This window comes from Eulemur rufifrons, chromosome 16, assembly GCF_041146395.1.
Source record: "Eulemur rufifrons isolate Redbay chromosome 16, OSU_ERuf_1, whole genome shotgun sequence".
NCBI classification, from domain to species: Eukaryota; Metazoa; Chordata; class Mammalia; order Primates; family Lemuridae; genus Eulemur; species Eulemur rufifrons.
The window spans coordinates 83,393,753-83,421,207 of record NC_090998.1 but is presented as its reverse complement, the minus strand read 5'-3'; the positions used below and the strand labels follow the sequence as shown (position 1 = coordinate 83,421,207).

At 42.3% G+C, this 27,455-nt stretch overlaps 1 protein-coding gene across 1 annotated transcript in view; it reads left to right on the top strand.

Moving 5' to 3' along the window:
- Nucleotides 1-26,149, top strand: part of BPIFC (BPI fold containing family C) — a 31,136-nt gene extending 4,987 nt beyond the window's left edge. Inside the window, exons 3-15 of the mRNA XM_069491101.1 lie at nucleotides 1,263-1,391; nucleotides 2,613-2,768; nucleotides 2,894-2,957; nucleotides 5,017-5,077; nucleotides 6,936-7,027; nucleotides 8,419-8,595; nucleotides 10,000-10,053; nucleotides 10,887-11,057; nucleotides 11,695-11,762; nucleotides 21,761-21,803; nucleotides 24,310-24,373; nucleotides 25,134-25,210; nucleotides 26,027-26,149. Of these exons, the coding sequence (XP_069347202.1) occupies nucleotides 1,263-1,391; nucleotides 2,613-2,768; nucleotides 2,894-2,957; nucleotides 5,017-5,077; nucleotides 6,936-7,027; nucleotides 8,419-8,595; nucleotides 10,000-10,053; nucleotides 10,887-11,057; nucleotides 11,695-11,762; nucleotides 21,761-21,803; nucleotides 24,310-24,373; nucleotides 25,134-25,210; nucleotides 26,027-26,149 (1,279 nt within the window). The remainder of the gene's footprint in view (nucleotides 1-1,262; nucleotides 1,392-2,612; nucleotides 2,769-2,893; nucleotides 2,958-5,016; nucleotides 5,078-6,935; nucleotides 7,028-8,418; nucleotides 8,596-9,999; nucleotides 10,054-10,886; nucleotides 11,058-11,694; nucleotides 11,763-21,760; nucleotides 21,804-24,309; nucleotides 24,374-25,133; nucleotides 25,211-26,026) is intronic.
- Nucleotides 26,150-27,455: the final 1,306 nt, after the last annotated feature.

The window sequence follows — 27,455 nt, the reverse complement described above, 5'->3', positions numbered from 1 at the left end:
TCCAAGATATATGAAATGAATCTCAGTCATCCTCCTCCCGCAGTGGGACTTGTGATGTGTGATAGAGAGTAGGTAGAAAAGGATGCATAAAAGAGGAAACAGCAAATAATCATTTCTTATCAGCTATGACATTTATGTTTTAATATTTTCCTAATCTCAATTCAGAACAATGCCTTTCTCCTGTGCAGCAATTATACACACATGAACTCATTTTGTCTCCCCAACCTATTATACCTGTGAGTAACACTGCTTTTGAGTGATTGACTGGAAGAGATTAAGTGCCTTGCCCAAGATTGTTCAGCTAGTACAAACCTTGGCTCCAACTCAAGTGCTCTTTGCACAATATGTGAAGTAGCATAGCCTTGTGGTTAAAAGCACAGTCTGAAGTCAGACTGAGGAGGGTTCCAGTTCTGGTTCTACCGCTTATATATGACTTCAACCACTTTTCTTATCTTCTAATCTCTGAAATGGAGATTGCAAAAACAGCAACTGCCTCATGTGATTATTGTGAGAGTTGAGATGAGCTAATGCATGTAAGGTGCTTATCATAGTGCCTGGCAGATAGTAATCGCTCAATAGATGTTCACAATAATTTATCGTAATGCATACAGCCATCCACCTATGTAGATAACATGCAACCCATTCCCTTCCAGCTTCCTGTTTGACAGCCCAGAGAATCCTAGGGGAAGTCAACTCTCTAAATTTCTCAACTACAGAAGATACTATCTACATAGGGGGCATTTGCAGGAGGGAAGACCCATTTCAGGAGGGAAGACCCATTTCTGGTTGTCCCAATGACAGGTGGGGAGAGACACTTTTGGCATATGTGTCAAAATCTCCTGCAATGAATACAACAGTCCTCTTCAAAAATAGCTGTCCATTCCAAAATACTAGTATCACTCCCTCTGAGAAACACTGGAACTACTGAAGGCAAAATAACGATGGCAATGCTGTACCTGTTTTTGCTTCTAAAGAAACTAAAGAAGTAGATTACTGGATTATTTACAAATTTATTTCTAAGCTTGCTCATTTCCCCCTCCACCAGATACAAGGGACTTCCTGCCAATAGTTTGAGGGAAATGAAGGGGCAGTGCCTAGAGACCACACTGCAGATGGGAGGTTCCTCAATTGTGAATCCTAGAATTCACAATTGAATTCACAATTGCTTAGTGCAGGAGTTCAACAACTGCATTTCTGATTTTGCTTGACTTAAGTGATGTGCCTGAAGAGTTACCCTAACTTCCCTGCTTCCTGTTTTACAGCATAAAAATCAATGCCTTTTCATTTCCAAATACTTCATTAGCCTTTGTCCCCGGGGTGGGAATCAAAGCGCTGACCAACCATGGGACTGCCAACATCAGCACAAATTGGGAAATCAAGTCTCCACTCTTGTGAGTATTCCACTGAAATGTCTGCTGCTGTTCTGGGGGCAAGTGGAGCCCAAATGGAAAGTGTATAAATTTACTGATGTTTTCAGTGTTAGGCTTCTTTCTCTCACTATTAACAATCTTTCTCAAGAGCAATTTTTTCCAGGTGAGATTTAAATCAGGAAATCCGTGCAGGGGTGTAACGGAGGGTGTGAAAAGCATCCTTCCCTTAAACGCAGAGCAACTGATCAAATGTCACTTAAGATTTCCTAAGAACTAGAAGTCCCTGACTATAGGAGGAACCGGCCTGTATCCAGCATTTTAGATCCACCAACAAATCACTACATAATCTTGAGCCATACAACACACTTCCCCATCTACAGGGGCAACTAATGGGAGATGGAGCTTTCCTAACTCACACAGAAAGAGGTTGAAGGATGGTAGTCAGCTTAAGCCCAATTCTCCCCCAACCGAAAAGCCTTTGCACCCTCATATAGAAGAAACAGTCAAATTCAAGGTACATCTACAGACCACCTACCATGTACAAGTTACTGTCCTGGGTGTCATGCTTATTTCTTCCTCGGTTGATGGCCCAGAAGAACACATAACACATTCATTTATCCAGCAGATCAGTCAATATGCAATTATTGAGTGCCTGCTGCATACCATTATCCCCATCCTAAGCACTTCAGTATTGTAGATGAAAATGGCATGTTTCCCCATAAGCAACATAGATTCATGTGTTCATTCATTTATTTGATGACTCATCAACCATATATTGAATGTTTATTCTGTGTCAGGTCATGCACTAAGTCCTGGGGAAACACACAGTCCACTCCCTCAAGGAGTTCACAGACTACATCTAACTGTCACTTCCCCGTCTGTGTCCCTCCTGAATAAGGTGTTGCCAACTTTACCCCTGATGTTCTTTCTCCAAACAAACATTGTATATGAATAGTGCTCAATATGTGCTCAACCACCACCAGGGCCAGAGCACTCAGGATGAAATACCTACAATATCCCAAAAGCTGTTATCATGCACATGTTCATTACTTCATTTGTTCAGTAAATATTCATTCAGCACCTACTCCGTTCCTACCGTTGTAGGTGCCAGCAATCCAGAGGTGAACATGACAAAGTCCCTGCCCTCCAGGAGCTTGGAGAGTCTCTGGGTTATTAGAGAAACAAGATCTATCTCCGTGCCTGGCCCAAGCTTGGGTAACCTTGCACTTTTTCTCTACACAGCCAAGATGCTGGAGGAGCTGATCTCTTTCTCTCCGGGGTCTACTTTACCGGTATTGTTATCCTGACCCGAAATGTCTCTGGTCATCCAACCCTGAAGCTCCAGGACTGCTATGCCCAAGTGAGCCATGCCCACGTCTCATTTTCTGGCGAGCTCAGGTGAGTGGGAGCACCGTGTGGGCAGTGGATCGTCTGGGCTGGATACTCACGCAGCACCCAGGGGGGTTTATGACTGACAGGATATGCTTCCTGAGTAAGTTCTTTTCTTTCTCTTTTTTCCCTAGTGTCTTATACAACTCCTTTGCTGAGCCCATGGAAAAACCCATTTTAAAGAACTTAAATGAAATGGTAAGTCCTTTGCAACTTGATAACTGTTTCTCAAGTCCCTTTTATGTGCCAGACTCTGTGGTAGGTGCTGGAAATGCAGAGATGAATAAAACAACAGCCTCTTCTTCAAGTTTCTCACCATAGGGTGGGCAAACAATCCACACAAATTTATTAATTATGTACCTACTGCATGCCCAGCACTTGACTACGCTCTGTTGGGGATATGAAAGAGGAATAAACTTGTCTTTTTAGAAAAACCAAATTTAAGCTTATGAAACAATAATGAAATGAGTACTTGAATTTAATACATAGTTATACGATATTCGGATTAAACTGAAGAGGTTCAGGGGAATGAAAAAGTTAAAGAAATAGGACCTGGAAGTGTCCTGGGATATATATTTTTTAGAGGATGCAGAACTTGAACTAGACCTTGAAGTATAGGTAGGATTTATTTAGGTAAGCAATGAAGGAAAAGGAAAAATATTTCCAGGAAATAGAATAAGTTAAGAAAGTAGAATTATCTTCCAAAGCTATAAATATCCTGATTCCAGAAGTCAGTGTTTGTGGAAGGGAATGATGGAATTGGCTATGCACTTTCTGATCCTGACCACATCTTCCCTGAACCCTTTACCCATATTTTCAGCGAGACAGACAGGGATGAGGAGGACTGGAAAAGAAGGAGGACTCTTCTGGAAAACACCAGGACAGTGTCTGGCTATCACCATGTCTCTGGTGCTCAGCTTGGTGCTTTGCAGACAGTAGTGCTTAGTGAAAGTCAGTGAGGAAATCAACACTCAAAAGCAGCAAGCAGCTTGTCCAGGCAGGTTGCACGGCTGGTCAGTGGACTCTGAAACCTCCCGGTCCTTCTCCATCCTTACCTGACAGGTGCTGAGTGCCAGTGAATGGGCGTGTTAAAGAGTCACTGGGCAAGTGTACTGTCACCTCAAGGACCCCACACTTGACCATTCCTCTGTTTGAAACGAGGTGTGGTCCTCTGGCCTCTGTCGGGAGGCCAGTGAAGAATGAATTATATCACAGCAGCCAATAGTCAAGTTTGCCTGGAGTTTATAGATGGCTTAGAGATCACAGATGCTTTGCTTCTGTGGTTTTGTCTGTGCCACTGGAAGATAGAAAAGAACGCTCAGACCACAGCTGTCTAGCTGTGTCAGACAGATCTCAAATCCTAGCTGTACAACTCCTGCCAACTCGCTTGGCCTTTCTAAGCTGGGCTCTTCCTGTCTGTAAATGGGGACAATAATGCCTATCTTTCAAGGCCGCAGTGAGAATGAAACGGGGTTAAAACAACAGCTAACGTTTACTGGATGCTTCCTATGAGCTGGGCAATTTCCCATGAATTACCTTGATTTCTACTCACAACAACTTGATGAGGTAGATACAATGATCATCCTCATGTTGCAGATGAGGAAACTGAGGCCAGAGGGTACAAGTAACTTGCCCAGTCAAGATTCACCCCCAGGCCACCAGGCTCCCCAGCCGCTACAGCAACACTCTGCCGCACACATCAGTGAGCACACAACAGGCACTTGTGCCCCTTCCTAAAGATATTAGTCTGATCCAAGACTAATTTTCTAATTCCAGAAAGGGAGAAGCAAAATAGATCTCCAAATAGGTCTCTAGTCTAATGGGCTCTCAAACGAGCCCGGGGTAGCTGGTAAAGGTGCCAGCTCTAACCACTCCAGGCAGGACATGGGAGGTGGGTGGCAGCCTCAGCAGTCAGGAAAGACACAGTGACTCCAGCAGCAGGTTCCTCAGGAGTGACAGCAGCAGCATGGATTGGGTGCATGCCCTATCATGTCACAGAGAAAAGCCCAGGCTCTTTTATGGGGCTGACTGGGTGTAGTCCCAGCTGCTATGAAGTTTAGCCAGCATTCAATGACATGCTGCCCATACTATGTAACTTGAGACCCATAAGCGTCAACTAATTTAAGGGGAAGTCTTGAAGGCCAAAGTGACAATGTCTCCTAGCCAGAAGGCCTTTGTTTGCAAGATCTAGGCCCATCAACAAGGGTTCCCAGTACAATATGATAACCTGCATTTTTTAAATTTCTTTTGTGGCCAGCTCTGTCCCATTATCACGGGTGAGGTTGAAGCTCTAAATGCCAATCTGAGCGCACTGGAAGGTGAGTCCTAGAACTGTCTGTTCTGGTTGTTTCTCTTCCCACCTTCAAACACGGGTGCTCTTTAAGTTTGCTTTTCAAGACAGTCTCTAGCTCCATTCTGCTTGGTGCTCTGCAAATTAGAGCCCTTGGAAGGTGTGTGGGAAGATGCACCCTGTGCATAGGACACGCTCTCTTTGGCGGCTCCAGGGGGCAAGGTGCAGGTCCAGGAATTAAACCCTCAGGAGCTCTAACTCAAGCTGTGGCACTAAACCCATTCTCTTCAGGAGGATTAGCACTAATCTTGACCAGGCTATTCGTGGGTTCTAATCCCTGCAGTGGCTGCCTTCAGCACCAAGTCCAAGGACCTTAGCATAGACTAAGAGGCTCACCATGCCCTGCTTCCTGCTCATCTCCCTCTGTTTCATCTTGCACCTTCCTCTGCGGCAGCAATCCACTGCCCCCTCCCCCCTTGCCCTTGCTCTTGCTGTCATCTCCGCCTGAGAGCTTCCTCTGCCCTCCATCTATTCATTCCTTTGACAGATACGTATTGAATGTCCAGTCCTGTGCCAGTGCTGTGCGAAGCCCTGCGGTGTTCAATCCCTTCCACTCTTCCCCGCTCAACCTCCCCTCGTGAGGTCCACTCTTCTTTATCTTTAATACTCAGATCAGGGCCGTCGTGGTGGCTCACACCTGTAATCCTAGCACTCTGGGAGGCCGAGGTGGAAGGATCGCTTGAGCTCAGGAGTTCGAGACCAGCCTGAGCAAGAGTGAAACCCTGTCTCTACTAAAAATAGAAAAAATTAGCCGGGCATGGTGGTGCATGCCTGTAGTCCCAGCTACTCAGGAGGCTGAGGCAGGAAGATCGCTTGAGCCCAGGAGTTTGAGGTTGCTGTGAGCTAGGCAGACGCCATGGCACCCTAGCCTGTGTGACAGAGTAAGACTCTGTCTCAAACAAACAAACAAACAAACAACCTCAGATCAAGCATGGTCTCTTCCAAGAAATCTTACCAGGCGCTGAAATCATGCTTTCTGGGAACTTCACCCACCACTGTCCCCTGGTCTCCTTGTCTTCTACTTTGTCCTAAAAATGATAATACAAAAAATTACTTGAATGAGAAGCACTGTGCAGGAAAATTCCCTTGGCCTCTTCAACTTCATGGATTTTATTTTCTCTCTCACAATCTCTTTTTTAAAAATATTTCTAATCACAACAGCAATGCATACTCGTTATGAAAATATGAAGCACAAACCACATAGAAATTCATAACATCAAACTGGAAAATCTTTCATTATACCAACCCAATGTATAGGGCTTAATATTGGTAAGGGACTTTTGTTGGTGCTGATTCACTTTTTTGAAAAGAACTATGTATGCATTTTGTGTGTTTGTGTGTGTGTGTGCACCTAAAAAGGTATACAGTAGTCTCCCCTTATCTGATTTTACTTTCCATGGTTTCATTTGCCTGCAGTCAACGGTGGTCCAAAAATATTACAATATCTCAATTTGTATCTGAGAGAAAGAGAGAGAGAGAGACCATGTTCACATAATTTTTATCACATTGTATCAGGGTTTAGTACTGTCCACAGTTTCAGGCATCCACCTGGGGTCTTGGAATGTATCCAGCAAGGATAAGGGGGGACTACTGTATACCAAAAATTTACTGACGTTTCTCTCAGGGGAATAGGATTGAGAAAGATGTTTACTTTCTTCTCTATCTACTTTTCCCAGATTTTCAAAAGTGAACGGGTATGACTTATGAAAAGGGAGAATTGATATTTTAAACAGAAAATTAAAAATTATATTGTCCTGGATAGACATAATACATATACTATGCTTTTAATGAATGTAGATTTTGTTTTTCCTTTGTCGGTTATTTAGTTTTAAGGAAGATTGACAACTATACTCTGCTGGATTATTCCCTAATCAATGCTCCAGAAGTTACTGAAAACTACCTTGACCTGAATTTGAAGGTAACTTTCATCAGAATCCTCATCTTGGCTGTGAACAGCCAATATTTAGAGCAGCAGTCCCCATCCTTTTTGGCACCAGGGACCAGTTTCATGGAAAACAATTTTTCCACAGGGGTGGGGGTTGGAAGGAGGCAGAGCTCAGGTGGTGATGCAAGTGATGGGGAGCGGCTGTAAATACAGACGAAGCTTTGCTCACTCACCCACCACTCACCTCCTGCTGTGCGGCCCACTTCCTAAGTTTCATGGAAGACAATTTTTCCATGAACCAAAGATCAGGGGGTGGGTGGAGGGTGGAGCTCAGGCGGTAATGCACAGTCCGGTTCCTAACAAGCCATGCACCAGTACCGGGCCATGCCCCAGGGGTTGGGGACCACACATTTAGAGAACAAAGATTATGTGCAGAAGGAGTTATATATACATGCTCTTCAAATGATTAAATTTTCTTTTGAGCAACTCCCTCATGTTTATACCTTTTCAAAAGACTCTTTTTTCTGATTTGGATTGTACAACATATGTCTTCCTTCTTCAAAAGAAGTTTCAGGATGTGTTTGCCTCTAGGAGGAGGTTTGAGGCTAGGAGGCAGCAAGTAGAGTGGTCTGCATTTACTAGAACTTGATGCACCAGTTGGTAGTACATGTTGGTACTTCTATACCTAACTCTCAGGTTAGTGGATTTAACTGAGGGCTGCTGACCTCCCTCAGGGCCATAAGCACAAGGCAATGGCATTCACTGATCCTAGAAAAACAATTGTTGTGCTTATGTTTAGTTTTTCCCCCATGTTAATATCATTATCTTTTAAAAATGCACATTAGCTTATATTTCATTCACCAGAGTCTTTCAAATCAGTTCAATGTCGTACAAGACAACATTTTATAATAATGCCCTATAGCTAATGAGAGCAGCACGAGAAATGGCACAAAAAGGCTTTAACCATTTGGAGTCTTGGGTTTTACTGAGTCTTTCTATGACCCCCCAGGTACCCAACAGACACAGATTTTAAAGGTCAGTGGTTTGACACATCTACACGGCACCTCAGGAACTACTCAGAGGTGTCCCCTCCAGCTAAATGTACCTCCTTCCTTTGTCTGAGAAAAGTGCCAACAGGACCTTCCCACTGGGTCACCGGGTCCCTCACTGGTCCTGGGGGGAAAAAGTTAGGGTTAGGGTTAGGGTTAGGGTAAACAGGGTAAACAGACATGATCAAATACGCTCAAGAATCATCAGAGCTTTGAAACACAGTCCCCCGGTCAAGGAGTCAGAAGGCCTTATCATTTTTTCATCCCTACTGAGTTTCTGGAATTTTCCTTTTCTGACTTGAAAGACTCCACCTTCTTAGTCCTGCACATTTGAGTTCTCACCTGCCGCACTGGTCTTTCTCTGTTTCCCCACAGGGCGTGTTCTACCCACTGGAAAACCTCGCCGACCCCCCGTTCTCACCAGTTCCTTTCGTGCTCCCAGAACGCAGCGACTCCATGCTCTACGTTGGGATCTCCGAATATTTCTTTAAATCTGCGTCCTTTGCTTATTTCACAGCGGGGGCTTTCGATGTCACTCTCTCCACCAAAGAGGTGAGGAGAGTAAACCGATGAAGACAATTGGCGCCATCATTCAACCTTTTCATGGGTATCCCAGTATGGAATTTTTATTCCATAGTTTCTTAGTCCTGGGCCTTTTTAGGCTCTCCCTCCCAGCTAGACAATGAATGAAGGAAGGAATTGTGGAAGGAATGTTGTTACAGGTTGTGTATCCCTTGTCCCAAATGCTTGGGACCAGAAGTGTTTTGGCTTTGGGATTTTTTTAAATATTTTAGAATATTTGCAATATATACTTACCAGCTGAGCATCCCTAATCTGAAAATCCAAAATGCTCTGGTGAGCATTTCCTTTGAGTGTCATCTTGGCACTCAAAAATTTTCAGATTTTGGAGCATTTCGGACTTCAGGTTTTCAGATTAAGGATGCTCAACCTGTATTCACTGGGGAGTTGTCGGGCTTCCAGATATGCTAAATTTCAGTTTTTTCATGATAGCTTGCTGCCCGTTCTAGTTTAATCTTAAATATTGCCAAGACCCCCTTCCACCATTTCTTTCCTGTGACCCTAGGTAATTTCAATTTATTTATAATAACTTCTATGTGTTAGAGTTTTCTCATTTGGAAAAGGGGGATAATAACAGTTCCATACTCATAGGGTTGATATGGCATTATGAGGTTTAAATATATGTAAAGTATTCAGACCAATGCCCAGCACATATTAAGTGCTATATAACTGTTACCTATCATCATCATCATTATTCTTTGTGTTATGCCAGCATAGAGTTCTCCTGATTGTAATCACAACTGACTTATCTACAGTAACCAGTAATAGCACAGATACTCTGATTCCCTTGGTCATGCACCTCCCTTTTGTAACAGGAGCACTCTCTCCAGCCAGTCAGCCAAAAAGTTATTGAGTATCCCTTTTAAATCTTCTCATTCTGTACATCTTAGTTATACAAGTCATTATAAATCTTATGTTCAAAATGGTAAGTGTGGCAGCACCAGCTACTTCACAATACTGAGAATTAGACACTTCTGGCTTCAGAATTGAAAACCATCCATCTGTGAAGGTAAATGATTTAAGCATCCTGTATCTCAGTAATCTCTGAAAACAAGGACAATAGCCCAAGACCTACTGTTAATGACTGTAGAATATTTATACATGGATTGTACATATACAGTATCTATGGTGTTCCCAAGGTCAAAAGGAATATAACTTCCTGTGTGACCTTGGGCAAGTCACTTTACTTTGCTGGGCCTCAGATTCCCTATGGTTAAGCTATAAAATGATAGGTCACCTTCAAACACTACACATTTCATCGTGCAACAGCTTCACAATTCATAAAACTATAGGGAACACTACATTTTCCCTGAAAAGACAATCCAGGTAAAAAAAAAAAAAAAACCTTACAGTGACATCATGGACTTTATTTTCCAGATTTCCAACCACTTCATTCAAAACTCTCAGGGCCTTGGCAACGTGCTCTCCCGGGTGAGTGCTCAGGTTTGATTTTCACTACAATTACTTCTGGAAGACTTGTGGGTTATTCATATTCCTTTTTTGTCCAAGCATGAGTCCATCTTTCCATTCTTAAGAGCTGTTTTCTCTTAATCAAATATTTACTGAACAGTACAAGTTAAACTACAATTAAAGGTATCATAAGCTCACAAAATAAATCACCTGTTCCTTCCACAAGGTTCCACCACACTTGAAATAAATACTTAGCTTAAATAAAAGACTTATTCACTTAAATGAAGGATTTAATCCTTAAATGAGGGATTAGGGCCCTACCTGTGACTTTAGTAAAGCAATTATTAGTATTACGCCTTCATAGCATACTAAGTATTGAACATAATGTACCTATAGGCTCAGGTTTGCCTTTGAGGACAAGGACATGTTCATGTAGCATCCTGATTCTAGAGCAAGGACCTCAAGTCAGACAAACCTAGGTTTGAATCCCAGTTCTACAACTCGTTCTCCTAGAACCTTGAGAAAAGCATTTAACTTAACCTCTCCGAGACTCATATTCTCCATTATAAACCAGGGATACTGATAGAATCTGCCTCACGGGGAGTTTGGAAGACTAAATGAGAGAATGCATAAAGCCCCTGGCACAGCGGGTGGCATGAAGCATTGTGTTCAATAACTGTCAGCTGTTATTATTGCTTGGTTTTTGTTTGTTATTTTTATTATTATTAAAGAGATTTTTTTCTATTTTAACTGCATGATGTAAGATTTAATAAGCACAGACCACCCTAAACTTTTTATTTCTCCTCATCAACTCATGGCTCCCAATCTCCATTTCTTCCCCTGAACTTGGACAGATCGCTGAGATATACATCATGTCCCAGCCCTTCATGGTACGGATCATGGCCACGGAGCCTCCCGTGATCAGCTTGCGACCAGGCAACTTCACCCTGGACATCCCTGCCTCCATCATCATGCTCACTCAGCCCAGGAACTCCACAGTGGAAACCATCGTTTCCATGGACTTCGTAAGTCTGGGGAGACAACCAGGCAGCGTGTGGGTGCCGATCCTCTTCCTGACATGGACCACTGACCAGCAGCTTCTAAATGTTGGAGTCTGGAAGGGGGGTGGTGATACATCAGTTAAGAGTAAGAACAGAGCTGAGACTCAGGGAAGGGTGTGTGGCCAGATGGGAGGCCCGTGCTCACACTCTCAAACATTGTAAAATCTCTCTCCAATCTCTACTTCATGTATGCTCTTCCCATCACCTCAGTAACATGGATAGCTAAATTTCTTTTTTCCTTGAAATAAGTCATTTGAGGTGGAACTCTAGTTTATTTGAGCATATGAAGGCCAAATGCAATGTGATAGAAGGGAACTAATACAATGAACCTAATCAAAATGTCACACACACACACACACACACACACAGTGAAAAGAGATTAGGAGAAAAAAAAAATAATTCGAAGACGGTCTTCAAACAAAAAGAATTTACAGTTAGTTTCCCTACCTGCAAAGCAGGATATTCAGAGCTATTTCTTTCCCATATCTTTTTAGAATAAAAGGGAAAGTTGGGCTTATGATGTTTCTGCTCTAGGAAGTTATGTATGGCCCAAATGGACAGATTTACTCATCTTAGTAATGAATGCTTTTGTTGTCTGTAGGTTGCTAGTACCAGTGTTGGCCTAGTTATTTTGGGACAAAGACTCATCTGCTCCTTGTCTCTGAACAGGTAAGATCAGTTGATTTGATTGTTGGAAACCTTAGTAGTAAGTGAGTCAAAGGTCACAGAGACAAAGTGTCCAATAAGAGAACAAATTAAGTTACCCATCGAATGAACGTGAGTCAGTTAAGCGCTTCTCGTGCAATGGACCAGATCATTTTGCAGTACGGACTTAACTAAAAATTGCATTGTAAAGTTCTTTTTTCTTCCCATTAGAGTCATATTAAAATAAAAAGGGGAACAAAATAATTATAAATATAATTCTGCAGTATAAGTGCATATTCTCATGGTACAGCAGTATAAACTAAATGACCTCTTCATCAAATGCAGAGTGTGATATGGAGGAAAGAGCATAAAATTTGGGGGTTAAGGAGCCAAGTTTCAAGTCCTGCTCACGAGCTCTATAACCATGATCAAGTCTATTAGCCTCTTCAAGCCTCAGTTTCCTTATCTGTAAAATGATGAAGTTGGCCTGGATCATGTCTAAGTTACTTTAAGACTCTGACAATCTGATCCCATTACTAGCGTATGGAATTTAACAAGATCTTGCCCCCGGTGACCCCACTGGCTGGCAGATGCAAAGGAGGCGGTGTAAAAGGGCAAGAGCAGGTCATAGACAGAGATCGCTGAGCACTAGGTGACCTTTGGAAGAGCCACCTTCAAAGCTCATTTTCCTGGGCCCTATAAGCTGGCAGTTGGAGTAATCAATCAGGCTACCTGCGGGAGGATTTACAGCAGGAGCAGATGGCCCAGACTGAGTTCCTAGAAGAAAGAAAAGGAAGCAATAAAACAGATTTAAAGCAGAGCCAAAAAAGAGAAACCAACGGTTGGGGGGGGGGGGGGCGGGGGCGGGAGGGAAGTCAATCGTCATAAGTCAACACAATGGTTGTAGAGACTATTGTATAATATAAACATGGAAAATGTTTTCGATAAAGCCATGTTAAATGGAAAAGGCAGAATACAAAACTGCATGAACACAACATCCATCAGTGGTGTAAAACAGTTGCACATTTAGAAGAGGAAAACAGCTTTGCATTCGGACAAGGAAGTAAATCACACAAATGAAAATGAAGAGTTGTGTCAGAATATGGGATTATGAGTAGTTTTGTTTTTCATTAAAATTTTCTTTGTAACTATACTGTTTTTCCAAAGAAAGGAATAGATTTTTCTTAAAAGATAGTATGGGCCGGGCATGGTGGCTCTTGCCTGTAATCCTAGCATTCCCTGGGAGGCCAAGGCAGGAGGATTGCTTGAGATCAGGAGTTTGAGTCCAGCCTGAGCAAGAGTGAGACCCCATCTCTACTAAAAATAGAAAAAGTTAGCCGGGCATGGTGGCACATGCCTGTAGTCCCAGCTACTCAGGAGGCTGAGGCAGAAGGATCGCTTGAGCCCAGGAGTTTGAGGTTGCTGTGAGCTAGGCTGACGCCACGGCACTCTAGCCCGGGCAACAGAGTGAGACTCTGTCTCAAGAAAAAAATAAATAAATAAAGGTAGTATGGCTTCCCAGAGAGAAAAAGTTTCAAGAAGGCTTCACTCAAATTTACCCAGCCCTTCAAAGCAGAGCTGACTTCTCTGTTAGGCTGAACGGGCACGGTTCCCAGAGCCCACGATGCTGTAGGGACCCATGAAAATGTCTTAATATATTTTAAAATAAGAATTTTAAAAATGAATACAATCCAGACTTGGCTATACTTATCTTTATACCACTACAGTTGTAATATATATATACATATATATACACATATACATATACATATTTTTTTTTCGGAAGAGGGTCACTGCACAAGGCAAAGTGCCTCAGGCCTCCAGAAGTCATAGGTGACCCTATTTCTAGGAGATCGGGCTGATGAAACCTGCATCATGATGGGTGATCTTTACTTGGCAGTTCTAATAGCTGAGAGGAGGGAAGGCAGAGAGCAGGAGGATGAGGAGGGGAAGGACTGAAGGTGAGGAACTGGCTGCATCTGAGGCCACCAGAAGGAGAGTTTGGATTGCACTGCCTGAGCAGCAGGACTGTGCGTGCAGCTGAGACCTCAGTTTGTTCGAAGGCAGAGAGGAAAGGCCCAGGGGACATAGAGAGGCTGGCAATCAGGGGTGACTGGGGGGAGTAGGGCAGAGCTGCTGAGGCAGCGAGCTCCTGGGGAAGGTGGAAATGACGTGTGCGTTTGAGCAGGTGTCCAGAAGGAAGGATGGAATAATGGTGGGATTTCAAGCTTGTGGAGGGCAGGTGGGAAAGCCCTGGGCAGGTAGACCAGGTTCACGTCTGCTTCAATCAAACCGACTCTCATCTCTTAACGTTCCTAACTAACTAGTAAGCAACAGCGTGTTCAATGGGTGTGATGTTTATTTATGGGAATAATTGAAAAAACTGATCTTGATCCGCTGCATTCACATTATGCCAAGAAATGTGTGAATTCATTCTCTGGATTCCTATGTTCCACAGTGTGTTTTGGCCTCGCAGACAGAAACCCTGAAATTAGGATCCCTGCCTCGTTCACTCGTCTGCGGTCTCCTGCAGATTCTGCGCTGGGGAGGCTCCCTGCGCTCTGATGTATAATCTGCAGGGCCCAGGGCCACATGAAAAAATTATTAAGAATTTCAAGATGGAGACAGCGGGGCATTAAAGCAAGCATGGGGCCCCTGTGAGCACGAGGTCCTGTTGCGCAGCCATTGAGTCTGAGGGTGGTTCCTCCAGGGGCTGTTCCAGCAAACCGCAGGCAGTGAGCAGGCTGGGGCAAGGCGGGTGGGCCAGGCCTCCCACCAGCCTAAGGCAGCCAAACGAGAGGAGGCCTGGCCCTGCCCTCTGCCCCAGCTAGCTCCTCCACCCCTGGCTCCCTAAGCGCTGCTTTTCAGGATGAGCTGGTTTGGTCTTGGGTGACATCAGAGAGACACAGCAGGAAAGGCGTACAGTGGGTGGAGATCGGTAGAACATCTCTGAGAAGAACCAGGGAAATACAGGGGCACCAGGGCCCTTCTGACCATCCTGCCTGAACGTGCCTCTTCCTGGAGCCACACAGGGCTGGCTGCGTAGACACAAGATGCAGAAATCAGAGACAAACTGAATGTGCTGGTTTAGAGACGTGGTATGATCACAAGCTTTGGAGTTAGATTAGTGGGGTCAGTACCAGCCCTGGTATTTATTAGCTGTGGGGTATTGGGCAAGTTTCTCACCTCTCTAGGTCTCCACTTCCTCTTCTATAAAATGATGATATAATAAAAACTACTGCAAGAGGTTGTGGTGAGGAATATGTGAGTTATTATATGTAAAGTGTATGGTAAGTCCTCAAGAAATGTTGGCTATGACTATTATTTGAAATTCGGGGCTAGCCTTAGCCTAGGAGGTGCTCGATTATACAAAGCAATTTCAAGAATCTTCCTATACAGAATATACCTCACTCCCCTGTCTCTTGCCCAGTGACAGCTAAGAGAGAATCAGCCTTTTGTTCTACGGTTTGTGACTACTCTTCATTATTGAGCCTTTGTTGTCTATTAGGTCCTGTGCCAATCATAGCACCTATATTGTTTCATTTAGACCTTACAACTCTACCTACAGGGCCTGGCACATTGTTCAATAAATGTCAGTAGATTAAATGAACAGTCAGGGAGGTATTATTATCCCCATTTTACTGTTTATAGAGTTTAAATAACTTAGTCAAGGTTACAGAGCTATTGAATGGCTGAGCAGAACTTGAACCTGGGTGGGTCTGTTTTCAAAGCCATGGGTCTTACTACATTGTACTGCCTTTGACATGGTGGAAAGCTAAGACTTAGCGAATAAATACTCTTGCCTGGAAGAGGGAAGCCATCAACTTGGAGCCACGCTAAACTGAAACAGGTACCGTGCCCTTTTTCAATATTAAGTATTGATAGAAGAAAGAGTAGAGATTGGAACTGGGTGTCCTAAAATGGGAAAAGCACACCAACTCTTTTTTCATTTCATCAAGGAATTGAGTGGAAGAAAGGATAAAGAAAGCAAAAGCTAGAAGTATTAATAATAAACTTGACCTCTTTGCATATGTTTAGTTAAGAGCACAATCTCTAGAGTCAGGCATATTTGGATTTGAATTCTACTTCAGTCCCTTACTAGCTGTGTGACCATCAACAAGTTACTTAACCTTTTTAAATATCAGTTTCCTCATCTGTAAAACAGAGAACCTCTGACCACAGGGCTATTGTATGGGTAGATGAGATGATATATGTAAATCACTTTGTACAACATCCAGCACATAATCATTGCTCAAGAAATATTTGTTACTAGTAGTAGTAGTTCATTCTCTTTCCCCATTCTAGAATCAAAGTTTGAGCAAATAAGAGGGAGAAATTGATCCCAAGAGACTTGACATGTCAGGATGGTTTTAAAAGCTGTGGAGTTGGCCACAAAGTCATAAACTAGATTCTTATAGCTCTATCTACAATTGAGATTTTTGTGCCAAATGCGGTTCTATTTGGAGGCAACCTCAGTACAGGTTAGACCAGATAGTAGACATTCTTTAGATCAGTTCAGAGGCCAAGTTAAATGACACTTTCCCTTTTTTGGTCTTTATCCAAATGACTTAGTAATAATTCTAACCCTTTTTTCCGAATCATATGCAAAGCTCAAGGCAATCAAATGTACCTTACTATTGAATCATTTAGAACTTCAGAACATTTTTTTGGCATTGCTTTGAGGCTTTAGATGCTCCCAAACTGCACCTCACCCCACTACCATCAACACATACACACACACACATGCTCATACACACACACCCTACAACCCCTCCCAAGCAACATAGTCAGAGAATGCAAATATAGCTGACTACAAGCAGATGGAATCACTACCTAACTCCACTCCTTGCAGCTTGGGAAGATAAACATTTCCCAGTGTGAGCCATCTGGAAAGAAACCGAGAAAAGAAAACAGGTCCGGGCTTCTATTGGAATGATGCTTTGAACAAGTCAGTGGAGCTCACTCTTGTCACCTGGGCCGACCCGAAACATCACCCTTCCTCTGAGCTGCTGTTGAAGCCGGAGCAGAGGAATGCCACAGTGGGGTGGCTTCATGGGAGGAGGCAACCTCAAATAGAACCTTCTCCCAGAATTTCTAGGCTGCAGGAGACAATGAGGTTAAAATATTGGGAAACTCTTACTCAACAAGAGGGTCCTTCAACAGTGGAATAGGTTCAACACATTCTTTCACTCAAAATTTCTCATTGTTGGATTAAATGCACAGCCTGGGATTTTCAAGTTCTTCCTTTACTGGTCCTACCGCTCAAGCCAGCCAAGCTCATCTGCCTCAGCTCCCTAAAATGGTCGTTCTGCTTTGGACTGGCTCACCCTCAAAGAGACCCCAGTTCCAACAAACATTCCATCCCCCACCATGTCCTTTATCTGCTCATCTATTCATAAATCCATTCAATTAGATTTATAGAACACCTATTATATGCTCTTTACTGTTCTTAACACAGAGAGTAGAGAGAAGGATAATGGTTCCTACCTTCCAGGCCACAGACTGGTAAGAGAGACACTACATTAACAGGCAATTACAATACTGGGTGCTAAGGAGCATGCTAGAGATGTGTACAGACTGCTTCTGTCTAAGGGCAACTTATCCCCCCCACACACACATTCCTCATATCACACACACACACACTCATACACACACTCACACACACACAATAAAAACTGTAGCTCACACTGGCTTCTTTATCTCTTCATGCCTTTTCAGAATTCCTGCAGCAAGTCTGTGAGGCTCCTAAACCCACAAAGCAGCACCTAAATACACATCACTTTGTATTGTTCTCTAATTGTTTCCTACATACTGTTTCTCTCCATCCCTCGTAATTATAGATTGTAAATTAAATTCTTCACATTGCCCAGCACATTGCTGAGCATAGAATGAACACCTGGGAAACCTCGTAGCCTGCCAATCTTTTCTCCATACTGCAGCCAGAGTGATCTTTACAAAACACAGACATTATCTCCTTTAAACCTTCAATGGATCCCTTGCTTTGAGGATAAAGATCAAAATTCTAACAAGGCTGGAAACATCAAGCCTGGTTAATCCCGTCTGCCTCTCCAATATTGTCTTGCTACGCTCTCCCAAGCTCTCTGTTCCCTCCACGGGCTCTTTGCAACCCCTGCCTGCACCCCTTCCCTCTTCCTTCCCCATTTTGCCTTTTGAATCCTACTCATCCTTCCTATTTCAGCCCAAGAATCCCTCCCTTGGAAACCTTCCCACATCCACCAAGTGAGGTCAAGTTCCTTAGTCACTTGAATCAATGAACTTCTTTCTTTCCTTCAGAGCACTTATCTTGCTTTGTACTTAAGCCTTAATTAGTGAAGTTATTTGCTTAAAGACTGCCTCCCCACTAGGCTGTAAGCTACGTGAGAACAGTGGCTGTGTCTGGTTTTGCTCACAATGGTATCTTCAGCACCTGCCCCAGCACTGACACATATTAAGTGTTCAATAAATATCTGCTGGATGAATCAACCAATGAATAAAAGAAAACCAGGTGCCTGAATGTGCCAAGCTCTGTGCTCAATCCTGGGAATACAAAGATAATTAAGACTGGATCTCTACCCTCAAGGAGTTCAGAATCAAGGGGCAAAGAGATCTTGAAACTTCACCTTGACATTTGACCTTCATTATGTCATATTTGTTATATTGACCCAGATTATGAATGGCCTTTGCCATGCTTAAGAGTTTACACTGTAGTTTTCAATCAAGGTGGTAAACCCTCAAAATTTTTTTAAAGTTTTATTTTGTTTTTAACTGACATTTAATAATTGTGCATATTTATGGGCTGTGGTATAAAATAGGCTCTGCTTTTATATGTCTGCAAAGTAAGGCTGTTTGTGCTCCCTTCCTCCCCAAGGACTCCATGGTTCGCCATAAGAACCAGTTCCCAGTAGCGGGGCTCTAAATAACAGGTTAGGGACCCGGTGGAGGCTGAAAGGGCAAAGGACTGAAGTCGGGCGCCACCTAGTGCCTGAGTTGAGCTTATCTGTTTTTCAGAGCCAGGGACGAGGAGAGTTTGGTCTTTGCTCCTCCTGTTCTTCTGCAGTTAGTGAAAAGTGTCCATAAGTAAAACCAACCTGGGAAGTGTGCCTAGAGAACTAGGAAAGAAGCATAATTAAGATGTCCATAGGAGGAAAGGATAGTCTGGCCCGTGGGAACCCCAGACATACTTACCCATATCAGGCGGTCTAGAGGTGGCCAGGCATGACTTGGGCTTGTGATGAAAGAAAAGAAAGGAAACTCACAGCGTGTCCCACCGTTACACGGGCTGAATTTCTACACTGGAATAGCTTTGCCCATCATGAGAGGCGGTGTGGCCAGGGGAAGGCATCTCCCTCTCGTTTCCTCTGCATTGCCTTCAAAGATGCCCTACGGATTCTGGTCCTTGCTTTTTATGGCAATCTGTTTGAGCCTCAGTGCCACTCTGTGATGTCATCTCTGATCCTTGCCAGACATAACTGTCCTTCTGGTTTTTATTCTTAGTTGTCACTTTGAAGCAATCTCAAAACCTAATTCATACTAACATGATATCAGCTAATAACATGTAAACTTACCTCTTCTATGAATATCTGCTCTTTAAACATAGTAATAAAAGATTCTTAGAAGAGGTAACACCTGAGTTAAATCTTAAGCAACTAAAAGGAGTTAATTTCTTTTTCCTTTTTTGAGACAGAGTCTCACTCTGTCGCCCAGAATAGAGTGCTGTGGCGTCAGCCTAGCTCACAGCAACCTCAAACTCCTGGACTCAAGCGATCCTCCTGCCTCAGCCTCCCAAGTAGCTGGGAATACAGGCGCGCACCACCACGCCTGGCTAATTTTTTTTTCTATTTTTAGTAGAGACGGGGTCTCACTCTTGCTGAGGCTGGGCTCAAACTCCTGAGCTCCAGGGATCCTCCCGCCTCAGCCTCCCAGAGTGCTAGGATTACAGACATGAGCCACCGCGCCCGGCCCTAAAAGGAGTTAACCAGTCAAAGATTAAGGGAAAGGGCAAGTCCATAAAGAGAGAACAGAATGAGCAAAGGCATTGAGGCCAGAAGTATCATGGAATGTGCAAGGAAATGCCTCACAATTGTTTTAAGATCTCCTTTGACCTTAGCCACACTAATGTTTGGAGACTCTGGCCCAAAATATATTGCATATATTCAAATGCAGTGCACATTAAATATATCTAACTATGAATGAGACTGAGTTGTAGTGACTTGTGGCCATGGGGTTATTTTTTGTAGACATTACTGATTTTAATTTTTCAGGATTTTTTTGGTATGTGTGTTGAAGCCAATGCATTTTTTTAACCTTAGGTCTATAGCACCTGATGAATAAAACAGCATAGCACCAAGCAGTTCAGAGTTACTGAGAATAAAATTCAAGGTAGAGAACAAAGAGGTGAGGGCAGAGAGGCAACTGGGGGCCAGGGTAAGGGAAATCTTATGTGCTATTCAAGTGACTTGGACTTTATCACAAGCCATTAAAGAATTTTGATCAGGAGAGCACCTTCATCAGACATGTCTGTAATATAGCTCATTCTAGGGGTGGTGTGGAAGGTGGGTTGGAGAAGATCAAGACTGGAGACAGGAAGAGTCATTAGAAGGCTGGTGTGGAAGTGAGGTGTGGAAAGCTCAGAGGGAAAGCTCGACAAGGCAGCATCCTTTAGTGGAAGGAAGCTCTAAGATGGGCATCAAGAGATCTGAGTCCCTGTCCCAAATCTGCCATTAATATTTCCCCACCCCTGGATCTCAGTTTCCACATCTGCAAATTGAAAGATTCCCCCCATCAATTACTATTTCTTCATGTTACTAATACGATTACACAGAAAATCAAGTGTCTATATTGGGAGGACCCTATGGAGCAGTCTTTGGCAAAATTGGGAAGGAGACAATGTTGGCCTTCAGCTTTCTCATGAAAATCCCCAGAATATCAAGCATCAGGACATGCTGTCACCCACCCTTACCAGGTTGGGGGTGGGAGGACTCCCTGCCGCTTGGACCTGCAGCAAGTGCTCTATTGGTATTTGACAAAGAATATCAAGGACTTTTTGTGCTTTCCGACCTGTTAGCATTTCTCCTCATTATAAAAATGGCTCTCGTTTATAGAGTGATAGGCTATGTTAGGCACATAAGAATTTTATGTGCATGACCTCATTCAAATTTTACTCCAGCCCTATAAGGCAGGTATTATTCTCTTTTAATTTTATTTTTAATCAACATATAATAATTGTACATATCCATGGGGTACATAGCAATGCTTCAAAGAATATAATGTGTAGTGATCAGATCAGAGCAATTAGTATATCCATTATCTCAAACATTTATCACTTCTTTGTGTTGGGAACATTCAATATTCTCCCTCTAGCTATTTGAAACTACATAATACATTATTGTTAAATACAGTCATCCCACATATGCTTACTCATATTTTATGGTAGAGAAAATTAAGATCCAGAGAAATGAGGTAAATCTACAGAGTTAGTTAAGAGGCAGAAATGAGGTTCAAACTCAGGCATTCTGCTAACAATTATACTGTATTTCCTTTCACATCAGCTAGGTCTCTTAGCTAATGTTTCCCTTATGTGCTATGACTAAACAACTAAAAAACTGGTATGGCCTTCTAATGGGGGCAACCTAGACTGAGCAGAGGATTTAGAGTCAAGTAGACTGGCATTATAAGGGGTCAGAGAAGTTATAGGATTAAATTCAGAGCCAGAAGACCTGAGAACTGTTTCTTAGGATTGCTTTGCAGTCAAAGTTTCTAATACTTAGTCCCATATAGCAAATGCACTTGGGGAACCCACCTTGGTTACAAACTCAGGCTGCTGTTCCTGTTCTGCTGCTTAAACAGCAAAACATAGAGGTAGAAGATGTAATGGAACTCTGTGTCCTCCCAGGTTTGTGTTTTTTTTAAAATAGTGACTTCTTGGACAACAACAAAAAAATTCTCTTTTCTTTTTGTTTCTTTCTACTAAAGTTGTTGTTTTTAAATCTACCCTCCTTTAACGGTTTCCTCTTTTCTTTTAGATTCCGCCTGTCTTTGCCAGAGCCCAATCGCAGCAATATTGAGGTAGGAATCGGCTCTCAGGTTCCCTAGCAATGGAAGAATGAGAATTCTCCTACTGTGATGGTAGCAGGTTAATTGTTTTTTATGCCTCTGAGTTCCTGATTTTTCCATGACTGTAGGTTTTAACTTTGAACTTCTTTATTACACATAGATTGAACCCATCAGCTATTAAACAAGAGAGGAACTCTCCAATTTAATTTTGCAGAAAAACCTTTTTAAAATACTCAGAGGACTGTCAAGACATTGTATAATGCTAGAAAAATAAGCATTCTTGGAAGATTTCATTTTCACAATAAAATAATCCTCTAGAGTTAAATTTATAGTCCAGAATCCCAGAGGAAGAGGCCATGTGTAAATTATTAGGCCATGATTAGGTTTTCTGTTTGAATGCTTTATATTCATCTCCTAAAATTAGGTCAAGACTGGCTGTGTAGGTAGCTTTGTTGAGGGGTGGAGGTCTAGCCTAGTGAATTTCTGATTGGAAGAGAACACCCCAACATGCAACTTGGAAACACCCTTCCCCTGGGGCTTCAGGAAGAGCAGCCAAATCATTACTTCATCCTTTCATGGATGACACTATCATAGAGAAGCTAAGGGCATGGGTATTGGTATCAGAATGCCTGAGCAGAAGAGTGCCTAGTTCATGGGCAGCCCTACATAAATGTTAAATATTAGTATTAACAGTATTCATTTGTTTACATATACTTATTGAGCCTGGCACTGTTCTAGACAAAATAGATAAAGTCCCTACCATCAAGGTACTTACATTCTAGAGCATTGGTTCTGAACTAGGGTCAATTTTGCTACGCAGGGACATTTGGCAATGTCTGAAGACATTTTTCACTGTCATGACCTGGGGTGAGAAGAGGGATGCTATAAGCACTTAATGGGTAGAGCTGTGTGTGACAGGCTGAGGGTAGCAAACAACAAACATATTATACGTACTGAAAAATACTACATAGAAAAATAAATCATAATAGGCAGTGCGAGTTGGTATGGAGCTGGGGATTACAACCTTGGTTGTTGAGAGGATTTGATGAGATTATGTATGAAATGCACTTAGCACAGTGACTACATGGTAGGTATTAAATAAATGATGGCCATTGTTTTTATATTTATAATAATTATTTCCATCATTGCCACATCTGTGTCAAGGGGCAGTATAGCATAATAGTTTCATACATAAACTCTGAGGCCAAACTGCAAGAGTGAACTTCCACTTACTGGCTGTGTGGCCTTGGACAGGTCACTTACTTTCTCACAAGGAAGTGCCAGGGACATGGTAAATACTGAAATTATTGTCATGTTCAACAGAAACAGCTATAAGATAGTGATAGATCTTGAGAAAATAGCCAAGAAGTAGAGAATTTGGCCAGGAGGCCAAATAGATGTATATATGTATGTTTGTTTATTTAATTTTAGAGGAGCATCCTGATTTTCAGGTTGGGAAGATTAGGAGCCGGGAGCAGTAGTGCCAATAAGGTGGAAAATAAGTCATACCTTTCATAATTGAGTTCTAAAATATCAGTATTGTCGTGCACTGTGGGTTAGCAACCCCATTTGTCAATGACAGACTATTGTCAATAAGAATGCATAACTGACTTCCTCATACATAGTATTTCTTGAGTCCAGAGAAGAAGCAGCAAAATGAATCCAACTCTTCCAGAAAGACACAGGTAAACTGCTTAGTTTCCACAGCAGAATGTGCTCGCCATGGCTTTTCTTGGAAAAAATGACAATGGTATATACCAAGAATTTCATGTAATAGTAACTTGTTTAATCCCGACAACACTCTATGATATTAGTACTGTTATCTTCATTTTACAGTTGAGGAAATTGAGGCACAGAAAGGTTAAGCAACTTCCCCAACATCACATAGTTAGTAAATGGTAAAACAGGTAAACCTAGCAAGTCTGACTTCAGAGCCACCCTTTCTAAGGTGCAAAAAGGTTCTTACTATTGTTAAGCATATAAGATGCTCAAAAAGTATTCATTGAATGAATTGATGTTCATCGTGGTTCATTTGTTTTTAATACCTGAATCTTCCCAGGAACAGACACTTTGCTTAGGTTATAGAACTATCATAGTTTATTAAAGCTAAATTGGGTGTTCTGGTGATGCCATTAGTATCAGAGCATAAGTGATGCAAGGAAACTCCTGTAGCTGAGGTTCCCAATAACTAAAGGAAGAGTGCTAATTGGGAAATGTATCAGTTGTTCTTGATTGTTTTGGTATATATCTGAGCTGCCACATGTGATGCCACCATGTGGTCCCCCTGCATTTGCCATCACCAAGATCCAATGCAAAGGGGAGCAGAAATCCATCCTCAAGGGGGAAAATTTAGGAAACCTTGTGATATGGTTTCCTACAATGCTACTATATCCCTAGGGGAGATTCTATGTATCGTTGCTATCCTGATAAGTTCTGGAAAAGTACACGTCCAGACCAAACGTGGTACTTTCAAAGTGCCCTCATTTGGCAACTGATTCCATTTCCTCTTTTATTTTAGGTCTTGAGATTTGAAAATATTCTGTCCTCCATTCTTCACTTTGGAGTCCTCCCGCTGGCCAACGGTAAGGAAACCTTGGGAAATGCTGTGACTCTGATTTGGCTACACATTGGGGATTGTTTGGGACTTTCCACCCTGAAGCCTGTACTTCTAGAGTGTTATTATGAATCCAGGCCAGAGCTAGAATTTAGAAGATTTGTACCATCAATGATATGGTTGCAAAATGAGTTATTCTAGGCCCAAGCCTTGTTAGCAACTCTATTTGCAAACTCAGCAAGAATGGCTAACTCTGGTTGAGTTAAGGAGATTGAAAGCACTCTTTTTAGGCAATAAAGAGTCTCCTTCAAGTCAACTAGAAATGAGATTATTTTTGCTAGAGAGTATCTTCGTGGTTCTTATGCAAGGACCACTAACTAGATAGACACAGTTTTAATGAATGACAGTCCTGGGCCTTCTCCTTGCACTGCTATTGTTCACAAACTGCAGCATCTGGAGTTTAGCTCAGTTAAAATACTTTTAATATTAGACACTGAAATGTTCTCAGTACCTACTAATTAGTTATTTTCAAAATAAATTGAGCAAGTTGAAAATGGACAGCATTTTTCTGCTTTCCAAATGCATTTAATAGCAAGTGCATTTTTATTAAACATGAATTAACAATTCTTCCAGGAAATGCTAGGGACAGATCAGAAAGAATGGAAATATGGAGCCAGGAAGAATGAAAAGATAAATTATTAAAAAGCTGCTTGTCAGTCTCTTATAAAAAGTTTGCTAAAACCTCTGTGCTTGTGCCCAATTATTTTACATCTTGTTCTCTATTTCAGCAAAATTGCAGCAAGGATTTCCTCTGCCCAACCCACACAAAATCTCACTTGTCAATTCAGATATTGAAGTTCTTGAGGTAAGAATGCAAATCGCCTCTTAACTGACCCTGTTTTTTTATAGTAGAATAAGCCTTGTCCTGCTTTATTTTCTATTTTGTCTGCTTTATTTTTTCCAGACTAAGGAATTTTATGAACAAAATGTTTAGCTCTTAAATCACAAATAACAGTGAAAAACTTCAGTTTAAAAATCAGACCAAGACCAATTTCACTTAGTAGCCAAATTTATTCACTCCACAGTACAGGAAGATGCTCTTTGGTATGCCTTATTTTACTTACTCCACAAGACAACCTGTAAGGCTGGGATTATTAGTCCTGTTTTATAGGTGAGGAAAGTAGAACTCGGAGAGGAGAAGTGGCTCAGGTGGCTGAAAAGGGTGAGGCTGGGTCAAGACCAGCCCTTCTGATTCTCCCAGTCAGTGTACTTTCCCCTAAACCAAAGACCCTCCTCTGGGTTCAGGGATCTGTTGACAGCTGTTTCCTGGTTAATCATTATAAACTAACTTCAGAACACCTTTTTTTCTTTCTTTTTGGCATGTTTTTTAAATTGAGGAGGTGGAAATAAATTTCTGAAGGAATTCTCCAATCCTGTACACTACCCTACACTCCCTCTTATCTCCATACCTCTCCTCCTACCCCTTCTACAGCTGCTTAAGTCACATCAGGTGACAGTACTCCAAAATGGCCTGTTCCATTGTCTGAGGCACTCACAAAGGGGCAGGGGTAGGGGAAGGCCTGATGCAGCAGAACCTGGAAAAGAAACCATCCATCACCCTTTAGGCAAACCCAGATGCGCCCAGAGTTTGACGTTATCTTCATTGTTGCTTCCTTTCCAGGGCTTCCTTTTGATTTCCACCGACCTGAAGTATGAAACATCCTCAAAGCGGCAGCCAAGCTTCCATGGTTGGGAAGGTCTGAACCTGATAAGCAGACAGTGGAGAGGGAAGCCAGCCCCTTGATTTCCATTTGCACTCTACCCCGGGAATACATGGCCCTTAATCCCACAGCTACTGTGAACCCAGAGAGAGAAGATAGCGCACACTGGAATTTTAAAGCCCTTGTGAATTGCTTAGGCAGAAAGTTTTCCTTCTCAAGCCTCCCTGGACCTGGAACGTGGCAGGCTGTGTTAATGGGCTGGATAGAGTGTTTGAATGTGAGTGTATGAATGCCGTGTGTGCCTGTGTTTATGTTTGTTTGTTTGGGACAAAAAAGATTCTGGGACAAGAGCTAGGCATGTACTTCTGACCAGGTGGGTAAGAAACTCTTAAGTCCATATTTATATTGATTGTATTTGTATTTGTATTGGTGCAGATCCCTCCAGCTCTCTAGGGCTTTTCCCTTACCTGTATATTAGATGTTATTTTTTTTGTTTGTTTTTTGTTTCCCACCCCTGCCCCAGAGCCTTCAGATAAAATGGATGTTATGTTTTATATTCACTGTTACTGCTCCCTGTGTTTCATTAAAATTGTGTTCTATCAATGTCAATATTGTTTCTTTATCTGAGAAATTTCCTGCTCTGAACTTTTTAAATAAGACATAGAAAATGGAAGAGAATTTAGATTTTTTTTAACATTGACAAAACTGAGGTTGTGCAGATGTCAAGGCTTGATTTTAAAAAGGAATTCTTTGCCTCTGAAATTTTTCCAGTAAGAAATAGGGTGACCACAGAAAACTCTGGATTTGTATTATTTTTTTTTAAGTTTTAGGATGTTCCCCGACCCCCACCAACAGATTCAATGAAAAGGCAGTGCAGGGTACCAAACCTCGACAATTCATAGTTGATGTGAATGTTGTCAAAGCACCTAGTCAGCGGGTGAAATTGGGGCAGAGGAGGAAAGGGGAACTCATGTAGATAATGTAAGAAATGAATAGATACAACAAACTGCGATTTGTAGGGCTTGCAGTCATAGGAAAACGGAAGAGAGCCGTTCACCGAGTGCTTGCCGTGTGCCCAGCCCCATGCTGGTTACTCCATTTCATGTAGTCTTCACAACCACTTTTTAAGGAATTAGGATCCCATTTTGTAGATGACGAAACAGAGGTTAAGAAGGTTTCATCCCACAAAGACAGTAAATGGCACAGAGAGAAACTGAATCCAAGTGTTCCCGATTCCAAAGTTGCTGATCCTTACATGAGGCAGGACTGGAAATTGAAATCGCTTAAAGCTCACTTATCACTGTGAACAAGAAGCATTGTTTGTAAAAGCATGACCACAGAGGACTTAATCATCAAGGAAGGCTAGACTGGGAAGCCCTGGCAATCCAC